This window comes from Lontra canadensis, unplaced genomic scaffold (genome assembly GCF_010015895.1).
Source record: "Lontra canadensis isolate GAN:19392208 unplaced genomic scaffold, GSC_riverotter_1.0 scaffold66, whole genome shotgun sequence".
NCBI lineage: Eukaryota > Metazoa > Chordata > Mammalia > Carnivora > Mustelidae > Lontra > Lontra canadensis.
The window spans coordinates 6,685,668-6,697,232 of record NW_022631060.1 but is presented as its reverse complement, the minus strand read 5'-3'; the positions used below and the strand labels follow the sequence as shown (position 1 = coordinate 6,697,232).

Sequence of the window (11,565 nt, the reverse complement as noted above, 5' to 3'; positions counted from 1 at the left end):
CGGCTCCGCCCACTTAGGTCACCTGAGTTCTGCTTTGGACCTCAACCGCGCTATTACCTACAAGAGATGGGTCCCAGGGAGGCGGGGCTGGGGACACCGGTCTTGGAGAGGATCAAACACAGTGAGTCTTAAGTTGGGGGGGCCCCCAAAATTATTTCTCCTTGCTGATTGACCCTCCTGCTTCCACTCTGTGCACGAGTCATTGGAAGACATGCAGAGCTTCAGGGGGAATCAGGCGGCGTGTAGAACTAACCCTTGCAGCTCACGGGGGACCCTCAGGGCCACCTCGGAGGTAAGCAGGGCTGAGCTGCAGCAGAGGGAAGTGACTTGTCCGAAACCAATCGGATAGAAAATGCTGGGGTCAGTGCGGGAACCCAGACCTGGGGCGCAGGGGCTCCTCCCAGCTGGCTGGGGCTAGTCTGGAGGCCCCGCCCCTCCCCCCTCTTGGACAGGAGCACAGGTGGATTCTGGGAAAGACCCAGGGAGTCAGAGGAGGAACCAGGGTCTCCGACGGGTTGGGGGTGGGGGGAGGGAAACAGGCTCCAGGGAATTGAGGTTTACAGACCACCGACTCTGTAAGGGACTTAACCTATGTGGGTTCATTTCATCCTCTCAACAGGCCTGGGGAGTGGGTAGGGCCTCATTTTACAGCTGAGGAAACTGAGGCTCAGAGACACTAAAGGGGCCACAGCCAGGATTCAAACCCAGGTCCGCGGCCATTGCCCACAGCGTCTCCCCTCAGTGTCACCTCCCCCTACCCCTGCCCCGTCTCCCCATGGAGCAGAGTAAGTCTGCTGCTGAAAGTCTGTTTATTTCCACCAAGGTCTCCACTGCAGGCCCACCTCCAGGGCTCCAGGCCCCAAGCTCAGCAGCAGAGAGTTTATAAATAAATAAGTTACAAAAGCAGGTGGGGAGCAGCCCAGACAGCCCTCCCAGGGGCTCCGTGCTCAGTGCTCGGTGAGTGAGAGCTGCAGGATCCTCTCTAAGTCCTCCTCCTCCTGCTGGCCCCGTCGTTCCCGCTCCTCCTGCTCCCTCGAGGACAACTCCAGGGCCAGGCGAAGCTGTTCCTCAAAGCTTGGGGGGCCCGGGGCTGGGGGTGTCCTGTGAGGGGATTCTGGGCCACTGGGCTCTGTGGACATCCGCAGGCTTTCTTGGAGGGCCCTTCCAGACAAGGCATGAGAGGGAGGGCAGACCAGTGAGCACTGGGGCGGGGGGAAAAAGGCTAAGGGCAGGGTCACGGCTATGGAGTTTATACAAGGGCAAGGAGAGGGTGGCTGGGACGCGGGGTTAGGCGCCCTGTCTCCCCCATCTTCATGCTCCCTTCGGTGGTAGGCAGCAGTGCTCACAAAAGGCGGCCCTGAAGAGGGCATGGGATCCCGGGATCCGCGCCTCCCCACTCCCCACCGCCACCAGCCAAGGACCCCCCCGCTGGCAGCCTCCTTGGGGAAGGACAGGCCGAGACATCGTCCTGGTAGGTCCTGGAGGGCCTCACCGCTCCAGCTGAAGCTGCTCCTCGTAAGCGGCGGCCTGGGCAGGAGCCCCGGGCCGGGTGTTGGTCAGCGCTTCCCAGACGGTCACCTGCAGCAGACGAAGCCCGGAGCTGTCACGCCAGCCGCCCCTGCCAGCACCCAGGGGGGCTGGGCCTGCCCACGTCCTACCTGCTCGGCCTCTGCACCCGCCTCCAGCAGGCTCTGCCGGATGGCAAACTGCAGCAGGTCGTCGTCCTCGTCGCGGAGGGGCTCGCTACGCTCCGCGCCCAGCACACTGTACCCCTCAGGCACCTCGAACACGGCGGGGTCCACCTCGCACGGGAAAGGGCTCCCTGTGCAGGAGGAGGGCTGCACTCAGCCCCGGGGCTCGGGGCCCAGGGTAGTGGGGCGGCCTCCCTGCCGCGCAGGTACCTGATCCCGGGCCACCGGAGCCGGAGGCCGGCACCCACACGGAGCTCAGGGGCTCGTCGCAGCCGCACAGGTTGCTGAAGGTGATGCGGGCGTTGAGCACGTGGAAGAGGGGAATCTCTGTGAGGAGGCAGTGAGCCTGAGCCACTGAGCCCCCGGGGCCAGCGGCCGCCCCCCCACCCCGACCCCTGGGGCCGTAGGCCGGTCCTCACCAATCTTGACCGGGAAGCCAGGGGGGAGGCGCAGGGTGATGAAGTCACGCAGCTTGGCAAAGTGGGCATTGCTGATGGCCATCAGGTCAATGATGGGTGTCACCTGGTCACCCAGGGAGAGCGGGTGCTCCTCACTCAGCCATAGCGTGGCCTTGAACCTGTATAGGACGTCAAGGAACCTCTGGTGGCCGGTCTGCTAAGGCTCACCCGCCCTAGACACCTGCTTTACTCACGCCCTCTGCCAAGCCTGAGCTGGCTCCCTGTCCGCTCAGCTGTCCCCACCTGCCTCCCCCAGGAGCTTATGTCCTTCTGGCCCTACTGCCCCAGCCGTCCCCCCATGGTGGGACCCTGAGCCCAGGCTGGGGCCTAGGAGAGCCTCAGCTCGTCTGGATGAGGCGGGCAGGGCCGGGCTACTGGCTTCAGTCAGGGCCTCCTCCACAGCCCCGTCCTCCTCCTTGGCCCATAGCCGCCCAGCACCTCACATCTGCTGTATTTTGGGGTCCAGCAAAGCCCAGAGGCCAGGACTACAGGGTCTGAAGCTCCACTCTGCCCCTCAGTGGCTGAGTCCACCTGCAGGCCCTGGGGCAGTGCTGGGCCCATCGTAACTCTACATCCTGGCTCCTCAGATCCTCCCAGTGCCCTGGTGAGCAGGTGGCGGCCAAGTGTGACTGTTATTCTACTGAGAACAGACTCTTGGAGGGGAAGACATTTCCTGGGGCCACAGAGTCAGGAGACGGTACAGCTACGAGCCCCTTCCCTCCGCCCCAAGCTGGCACTGAACAGAGAACCATAAATGGGGGGTGGTGCCACCCGCCCATTCATTCATTCATCGAAGAAGTGTAACCAGTCCTCTGGGCCCAGCCCTGAGCTGGGTGCCAACAACCACAGATAAGCAGACTTGACCCCTGTCCCCAAGGAGGAGAACCTAGCAGGAAGTCGGCTGGGTGAGTGGGTCTCCCCACTCTGGTGGGCCCCATGTGTGACAGCAGTCTGTAAGGGCTCAGGGGGACCATGCCAGCCAGGGTCCCCATCCCTGAGGGAAGTCCCCAAGCCAGCTGCAAGACCTCACCTCTGCACCTTGCTGGACATCTCAATGGGGCGGCCGATGTTTCTCGACTCCAGGCTGAAGTTGGGATCGAAGTATTCACTGGGGGAAATGGCTGTGGGGTTGGTGGGGCTGGCGGCCTGTTGCACAGAAGCCTGGGAGGGCCCCACGACCACACTCAGTGTTCAGGAGGGTGCCTGCCTGGCCCCGCCCAGTGGGTCCCTGCCCATGGTGCCCACCCCCCTGGGCCTGGCTCACCCCGCTGTGGGAGGAGTGCTGCTGGGCCATCCCGAGGAAGGACTGGAATGGAGTCTTCCCTCCTAAGGAGAAACGGTGGAGCCCTTGAGGAGACTTTGGGCCACTGCCCCCAGACTGTCCCCCCCCCACACACCCCCCATCCACTCCGGGAGCCTCCTGTCGGGTGGGATACAGAACACATGGGAACGGGGAGGCCTCCCAGCTTGTCCCAGAGGTTGCGGCCCCGACCCCAGACCAGGGACCCCAGCATGCGGCGGGAGGCAGCAGGCAGGCGCACCTGGGTTTACCTTTGCTCCTTGACTTGTCCTGGTCTGAGAGGTGCTCCGTGCGGGTGCGTGTCACCAGCTCCACATTGGTGGCACTGTATACCTGGGGAGCAGGGGGGACACGGCAGGAGCTGAGGGCTCAGAGCCTGTTCCCCACACTCCGCCTCACCAGTGCAGGACCCACGTCCTCCTCTCTGCAGGAACAGACAGGCTCTCGCCCCCCACCACGGAGGAGTTGGCAACTCTGAACCGTGGGGACTCAGTCGTGAGGGGAAAGCACTCCTCGTGTCATCTCGGTAACCGGGGTCAGGGCCCGTGCTGGGGTGATCCCTAACGTGCTCGGCGGGGCCTGGGCACTCGGACCCCCCTGAGTTCCCACGGCTGCACCGGGCTCCCAGAGCCCACGGGCTGCGCTGTCTCTCCTCCACGTGGGTGGATGTGGAGAAACGGAGGAGCTCCTGGGCCTCATCTCCTACCCCAGCCCCCACCACTAGCCTCTCCTGCCTTGGCCTCGTAGCCGCTAACGGTTTCCATCTTCTCAGACCGCCAGCCCCAGATACCACATTTGTTCCTGCAACAGACCAAACAGGAGCTCGTGAGGGCCGGTGCCCCTCGACCCTAGCCAGCGCCTCCCTTCTCTCTCCCTTCCAGAGACCCCTTCCAATTCGCCTTCCCACTGTGAAACGCAAGGGCCTTGCGGAGGATGCCTGGACAGCCGGGGACACTCGAACAGGGACCGGGCACTAAACGGTACTGAGAAATTATCAGTAACTTTGGTAGGCGTGATAATGGCGTTGGGGCTGGCTTTATAAACTTCCTGATCGGTTAGAGTCACGTGCAGAAGCATTTACTGTTAAAGTGACGGGACATCTGAGAGGTGCTTTAAAAATAGTCGAGGGAAGGGGCGCTGGGGGTGCCTCAGTGGGTTAAGCATCTGATTTCGGCTCAGGTCATGGTCCTGGGATCGAGCCCTGCTCACTGGGAGTCGGCCTGTCCCTCTCCCTCTGCCCCTCCCCGCACCTGTGCTCTCTCTCATTCTCTCTCTCAAGGAAATAAAATCTTAAAAAAAAAAAAAAAGTCCAGGGTCTGACTTGGGTGGTTCAGTGGGTTAAGCCTCTGCCTTCAGCTCAGGTCATGATCTTAGGGTCCTGGGATCGAGCCCCGCACTGGGCTCTCTGCTTGGTGGGGAGACTGCTTCCCCTGCTTCTCTCTCTGCCTGCCTCTCTGCCTCCTTGTGATCTCTCTGTTAAACAAATAAGTAAAATCTTAAAAAAAAAAAAAGTTGGGGCGCCTGGGTGGCTCAGTGGGTTAAAGCCACTGACTTTGGCTCGGGTCATGATTCCAGGGTCCTGGAATGGAGCCCCACATCAGGCTCTCTGCTCAGCAGGGAGCCTGCTTCCTCCTCTCTCTCTCTCTCTCTCTCTGCCTACTTGTGATCTCTCAAATAAATAAATAAAATCTTCAAAAAAAAAAAAAAGTCCAGGGAAGGGGCGCCTGGGGGGTTCCGTCAGCTGAGCGTCCAACTCTTGATTTTGGCTGCGGTCATGATCTAGGGGTCATGAGACTGAGTCCCGTATTGGGCTCCACGGTGGGCACGAAGCCTGCTGAAGATTCTCTCACTCTCTGCCCTTCCCCCACCTCTCACTCCCTCTCTAAAAATAAAATAAAGTAGCCCAGAGAAAAAAAGGAAAAAGCAAGGAAGGACAGGTTCAACAAGATTGACAGAACACCCGTAAGTGTTAAAGTTGGGCGATGAGGACATCCTATTCTCTCTTCTTTCACACGTGTTTGAAGTTTCCCGGAATAAAAAATGAAAAAAATGTGTCTGAATCAACGATAATGGTTTGCGAGACATCAATACCCCACTTTTGATCATGGTTACAGGACAAGGAGACAAAAGATCAACAAGGAAACAGAAGATTTGAACAACCCTGTAAACCAGACTTAATAGACTTTCTTAGAACACTCCACCCAAGAAGAACAGAACACACATTCTTCTCAGGTGCACGTGGAACGTTCTTCGGGATGGACCACATACTAGGCCATAAAAGAAGCCTCAAGAAAACCGAAAGGAGAAAAGTCATACAAAGTATGTTCTCCAAATGCGAGAGAATGAAATAAGAAACGAATAAAAGAATAAAGATCTGGGAAACTCACAAATGTGTAGAAAGTAAACACACTCCTAAAAAAAAAAACCCCAAGGGTCAATGAATAAACCAAAAGAGAAATCAGAAAATGCTTTGAGAGAAGTGGAAGTAAAGATACAATATTCAAAACCTGTGGGATGCAGCGAAAGCAGTGGTTAGAGAGAAATTTAGAACTCTAAATGACAACATTGAGAAAAAAAATGAAAGACCTAACTAAGTGGGAAATGATGTCTTGGGAGAAGACACTCAACATTGCCAAGAGGACAGCACGCCCCAAACTGAGTCACAGATTCAACACAAACCCTGTTAGGATCCCACCTGGCGGGGCGCCTGGGTGGCTCAGTGGGTTAAGCCTCTGCCTTCGGCTCAGGTCATGATCTCAGGGTCCTGGGATCGAGCCCCACATTGGGGTCTCTGTTCGGCGAGAGCCTGCTTCCCACCCCAACCCCCCCCAGCCTACTTGTGATCTCTGTCTGTCAAATAAATAAATAAAACCTTAAAAAAAAAAAAATCCCACCTGGCAACTTCTTGGTAGAAACTGACAAAATGGATCTGGAATTCCTATGAAATTGCAAGGGACCCAGAATACCCAAAATAATCGTGAGCAGGAAGAACCAAGTCAAAATGCTCACACTTTCCGATTTCAAAACTTACCATAAGGAACACTTACTAAGACAGTGCGGTACTAGCACGAGGACTGACATCTAGGCCGGCGGACTAGAACTAAGAGTCCAGAAATAAACCCACACATCTGTGGTCGCCTGATGTGCCACAAGTGTGCCAAACCCATTCAATGAGAGGGAGCAGTCTTTTGCACACATGGTGCTGGGACAAGCGGGTCCACCCGCAAAACAATGAAGTCGGATCCTTTCGTCACACCATACACACAACGTTAATTCAAGATGGATCAAAGACCAAAATGTAAGAGCTAACCCTATAAAGCTCTCAGGAGAAAACACAGGAGAAATCTCTGTGACTCTAGATTAGACAAAATATTGTCAGATAGGATGCCGGAGGAACAGGCGACGAGAGGGAAAAAAAAGATGCATAAATTGTATTTCACGAAAATTAAAAGTGTTCAAAGGACACAGTCAAGAGAGAAAAGTCAGCCCACAGAACGGGAGAAAATACTTGCGAATCATATTCCTGAGAGGGGACTTAGATCTAGAATATGCAAAGGACTCCTGCAACTCAACGGTAAAAAGAGAACACAATTTTTTAAATGCGCAAAGGATCTGAGTAGACACATCCCCCAAAAAACAGCTATAATTGGCCAATGAGCACATGAAAAGGTTCTCCACATTATTCATCATGAAAGAAATGCAAATCGCAGTGTGACGAAATACCCCTTCTCCCACCCACTAGGGTGGTTATAATCCAAAAATAAGTAAATGGACACCAGCGCCGGTGAGGACACGAGGGAAATGGAACCCTTGTCCCCTGGGGGGCAGGGGACGGAAAATGCTGCAGCCCCCTTGGTAAACAGTCTGACAGTTCTTCAAGCAATTAAACATCTGGTTTCCAGATGACCTAGCAATTCTACTCCCCGGTATACACCTGGGAGAAATGAAAACCGTGTCCACACAAAGCCTCGTATATGAACGTTTACAGAAACATTCATAAAGGCGAAACGTGGAAACAATCCTGATGTCCGTCAGTAGGTGAGTGAATAATTAAAATGTGAGCGAGGCACACAATGGACAGCAATCCAAGGAGTGAGGCAGGTGCACAGTACAGCCTGGGTGAAGTCTGAAAACGTTCTCGGGGAAAGAGGTCACACGAGACCACTGGTGCACGATTCCGCTCGGGGGAGAGTCCAGAATCGGGAAATCTCCAGGGAAAGTGAGTCAGTGGTTGCCTAGGGCTGGGGAAGGGGGTGAGGGCAAGGGAGCTGGTGGGGCATTTCTGCAAACATTAAAAACCACTGAATCGCACTTTTAGTAGGTGAACTGTTCACGATATGAAATTATATTCCAATAAAGCTGTTTGTTTGTTTGTTTGTTTGTTTTTCAAAAAGGTATTTCTGAAGTCTGTTCCAGGAACTGGGACATATGTTGTCAGAGAGAGAACAGCCTGGCCGGTAGGGTCAGACTCCTAGGCTACCCACAAAGGACTCTGGCCCAGAAACTGCCAGACTACTAAGAAACCCACACTGGGGCAAAGAGCTGCCCTGAACCACAGCCTAGAGTCCTTGTGATGGGAAGACACACGAGGACAGAAGTCAAGACGCTGGGCCTCCCTGACCTAGCCTCCGCCCCAGGAAGACAGCTGCCCTTGGGCAGGCGTGCAGGGGCCCGAAGGGACACACAGGTGGTCTGAGTGGGACCCCGGACCTGAAGGGACCCCTGCCCAACCTGAGCAGCCTCTGTGAGCGGCTCACCCTCCCCGAGGCCTGAACCAGGGCCCACGGTGGGGCTGGGCCCCAACTGACCTCTCGAAGGCCACATGGCGCGTGTCCAGGTGGGTGGAGACGATAGGAGAGGTGAGCCGGCTGGCCACGTGCTCCTCACTGGGTCGCATGGCGGCCAGCAGCGCTTCCGGCTCGTGCAGGGCGAGCCCCAGTGTCTCAGTGTGCACCACCTGCCGGTCGTGGTCCACTTCCATCACCAAGGCTCCTGCCTCTGCCCACCGGCACGGGTGCGTGAGGGGCGCAAGTCAGTGCCAGGCCCCAGATGGCGGGGAAAGGGCCACTGTGGTGCCCGTGGCCACCGGCTGCTAAGTGGGCCAGGCCCCAGCCCCCTGGGTCCCCTCCACCCTCAACCTCCGTTTCCACAGAGTAGAGAAAAAGAACAGCACAGTCCTCACAGGCCACGGGAGAGTCCGGGAGCAGGAAGGCGGTAGCCCGCCTCACGCCTGCAGCGAGTGCCCCGGAGTCCCCCAGAGCTCACCCCGGCCCTTGAAGATAAAGCTCCGCCTGCCGCGCTGCCAGGTCATGTGCTCGAAGCCCAGCAGGCTGGTGTCCACCCGCAGGCTCTCCCCCCGCTTCCACACTCGGTACACGTCACTCGGGCACATCTTGGACACGAGAGGCACTGTGGGGAGGACGGGGATCACCATGGTTCTCTCCCATAGATTTCCACCTGCCCCTCAGGCCCCTGGAAGCCAAGAGGTCCTCACTCACCCCAGCTGGTGAACTCCCACTTCATCTCCACGTAGAAATCGGGAGCCTGAGATAGACCAGAGCAGCTGAGGGGGCCAGGCGCGGAGGACCCGCGGGCCTAGGCAGCTCCTGATCTGCAGCCCCGCTCTGGGAGTCCAGCCCGTGGGCAAGTCTCAAAGTGCTGTGTCCCAGCTACGCCCCCACTATAACCACACCCCACCCAGGAAACGGGCGAAGTGGGGCCCTAAAAAGGTCTCAGAAGAAACAGACTATAAGTATCTGGAGCCTGGAGGTCAGTGTCCACCTGGCCACTGGTCTGCGGAGGGACCCTGGGGGACGTTCTTGCTCCCCCTGGGTCCCAGAGTCCGCATCAGTAAAGAGGGCACAGTGACCCCTCTGGGACTGCCCCCCATGCTTGAGGAGGACGGACAGGCACTCCAGCGCATCTGGCTGCAGCCACTGCGTCAGATGAAACTCTCCCCCCAGGACACAGGCATTCACCAGGAGGCACACATCTAAAGTTCCGTGAAGATTTCTGGCACCAGGGACCCCTGACGTCGGCAACGGCCTTCCTCCTAAAGGGCCCCCATCTCACCTATCTCACCCGTGTGGGCCGGGACTCCTATTTCCTACATGACCCTGGACTGGGGTCGAGAGAGAGAGGGCCGTCGTCGGCAGTGATGGGTAAGCTTGCTGCGCAGACCAAGCGAGTGGCGAGTGGCGGGTGACCAGAGGGACCGGACTGCCATGCAGTCTGTCACAGCCCCCTGACGGGGCTCCCCGCCCCTCCTGTCCGGCCACACCCCCGTGCCCAACTGTACCTGGCGGAGTTTGTTGAGTAGTTCTGGAATGCCAGCCAGCCTCTGTGTGGCCCTCTGGTAGTCCCGATACTGGAGCACCAGCTGTACCATCTCGGGGTCCCCAGTGCTGACTGCCTCCTGCAGGACTGGGGGCACCAGGCCGCTGAGGGCAGCTGCGTCGAAGGCCCCAGGCCTGGCCACTCACTGCCACGCACCAACCCCACTGCCAGCCTCAGGGGGGCCCCTCTGCCCTCTGCAGTACCTGCCCAGCCCTGGCAGCTCTCTTTGCCCACATTGGCATTGTGTCGAAGGAGGACTCTCACGGACTCCAGGTTCCCCAGGGACACAGCCAGCTCCAGGGGAGTGCGCCCCCGGGGGTCCTCCTGTTCAATGTCGTGCTGGGGAAGATGGGACACTCAGCACAGGGCAAGTCAAGAGAAGCAAGGAGGCCACTAGGCTGAACATGGTTGGGGGTCATTGTGGGAAATAAAGACAGCGAACAGGACATGGAAATGGCTGTCCTCATGGTGGGGGAGCAGGTGGGAAGGCCTGCCCACCTCTCCTGCCTTCCCAGAAGAAAGCTGGGGGTCACGCGGTGGGCGCTGGTCAAGCAGCCTGATCAGGGAGAGGTGCAGCCGCAGATGTCAAGAGTTTGGAGGCGCCTGGGGATCAGAACCAGGCTGGCCGTCCTCACCCTGTGTGGCGCGAATTCGGGGGTTGGATGCAGTGTGAAGCGGGCAGACGGGCGGGGGAAGGCCCAGCGCTGGAAGCCCAGGCCAGAGGCTCAAGCGAGAAGGGGCAGTGACCTGGGCTTCGGCCTCCAGGGTGGAGACCGAGGCTTTGAGCTGGCTGCGCAGAGGACAGCCCGGGTGCCCGGTGGGTCTCACCTGGCGGCTGTGCAGCGCGGCCTCCAGTTCACGGTGCCGGTTCGCCCAGACGAGCCGGTGCAGCGGGAAGGTGGGGCCCGGGCCGGCCATGCTGGACTTCAGCGCCGCATCCCGGGAGGGAGGGCGGGCGCGGCGGGGGCGACCCGGCCCCGCCTCGTCTCCAGGCCTGGTGCGGCCCCCTCGCCTCCGTCCGCGCCGAGGTGCGCCCCGCAGCCCCCGCGCCGGGCGGCAGTGGCGGCGGCGGCGCAGGCGGCGTGGAGGGCGGGCCGGGCGGGCCGGGCGGGCGGGGCTCGCCGGGGCGGGGCGGGGCGTCGGGCCGCGCGCCCCCTTGCCTCCCGCAGCCATGGCAACCGCAGCCCGGCCCGCGCCCGCCGGGGGCAGGCTGGGGGCGCTGCTCAGTCGCCTTGGCAACCACGCGCGCGGAGGAAGCAGCCAGGGGCAGCTTCTTGAGGACCCCGGTTTCAGCCGGGCCCGGGTCTGCGGGGGTGGGGGTGGGGGAGTTCCTGGCGGGCGGGGCCTGGCTACGGCTCCCCCCGCAGCCTGCAGGGGGCGCCCCAGGCCTAGCGCAGACCCCTGTTTGCGGGTCCGGAAAAAGGAAGGAGGGAGGGAGTCCGGGGGCGGGGCGGTCCGGCCAGGGGCGGGGCCCGGGCCCCTGGGACGCGTGCGCGCGCGTGTGCGCGTGCGTGCGCTGCGGCCCGCGATCTTGCTGTCCCCGGATTATCCGCTTTTCCCCATCGGCCACCCAACCATGCCCCGGCCTTCCTGCCCCGGCCTTCCTGCCCCGGCCTTCAGACCCTGGGCACCACGGGTACCGACTGTGCCTGTGAGGGCGGCCGAGACGGGAGACCCTGGCTCCCCTTCCCATCACCTCCGAGATGTCCCTAAATGCTGGCTGGCTTCGCAGAAAGCACCTTCCCCAGGGCCCTGGGCCGGTGTCTAGTGGTGGCATGAC

The 11,565-nt window shown here is 59.6% G+C and overlaps 1 protein-coding gene across 4 annotated transcripts; it reads right to left on the bottom strand.

Annotated features, from left to right (window-relative positions):
* Positions 1-792: 792 nt before the first annotated feature.
* ANKRD13D (ankyrin repeat domain 13D) lies at positions 793-10,845 on the bottom strand. 4 transcript variants are annotated; one of them, XM_032879604.1, is made up of 15 exons: positions 10,614-10,845; positions 9,989-10,124; positions 9,748-9,872; positions 8,948-8,993; positions 8,715-8,858; positions 8,258-8,447; positions 4,184-4,250; positions 3,701-3,782; positions 3,414-3,475; positions 3,180-3,310; positions 2,111-2,268; positions 1,902-2,018; positions 1,659-1,822; positions 1,493-1,578; positions 793-1,161 (listed from the first exon to the last, which is right to left on the bottom strand). In XM_032879604.1, the coding sequence occupies exons 1-15, from the start codon at positions 10,701-10,703 to the stop codon at positions 948-950; spliced, it is 1,812 nt and encodes a 603-aa protein (XP_032735495.1). In that variant the 5' UTR covers positions 10,704-10,845; the 3' UTR covers positions 793-947. The 4 variants fall into 4 exon arrangements, with proteins under 4 accessions (XP_032735495.1, XP_032735496.1, XP_032735497.1 ...); XM_032879605.1 differs by having other exon boundaries at positions 3,414-3,472; XM_032879606.1 differs by having other exon boundaries at positions 9,748-9,864; positions 10,614-10,843.
* Between the last annotated feature and the right edge of the window lie 720 nt (positions 10,846-11,565).

Bases quoted from the DNA above. Each gene is read 5' to 3' on its own strand.
- ANKRD13D (XM_032879604.1), bottom strand. From the start codon at position 10,703: ATGGCCGGCCCGGGCCCCACCTTCCCGCTGCACCGGCTCGTCTGGGCG. The intron at 8,859-8,947 runs GTGAGTGAGGAC...TCCTCCCCACAG, and splicing joins GTGGGAGTTCACCAGCTGGG to TGCCTCTCGTGTCCAAGATG. The intron at 8,448-8,714 runs GTGAGCTCTGGG...GCCGGTGGGCAG, and splicing joins CTTTATCTTCAAGGGCCGGG to AGGCAGGAGCCTTGGTGATG.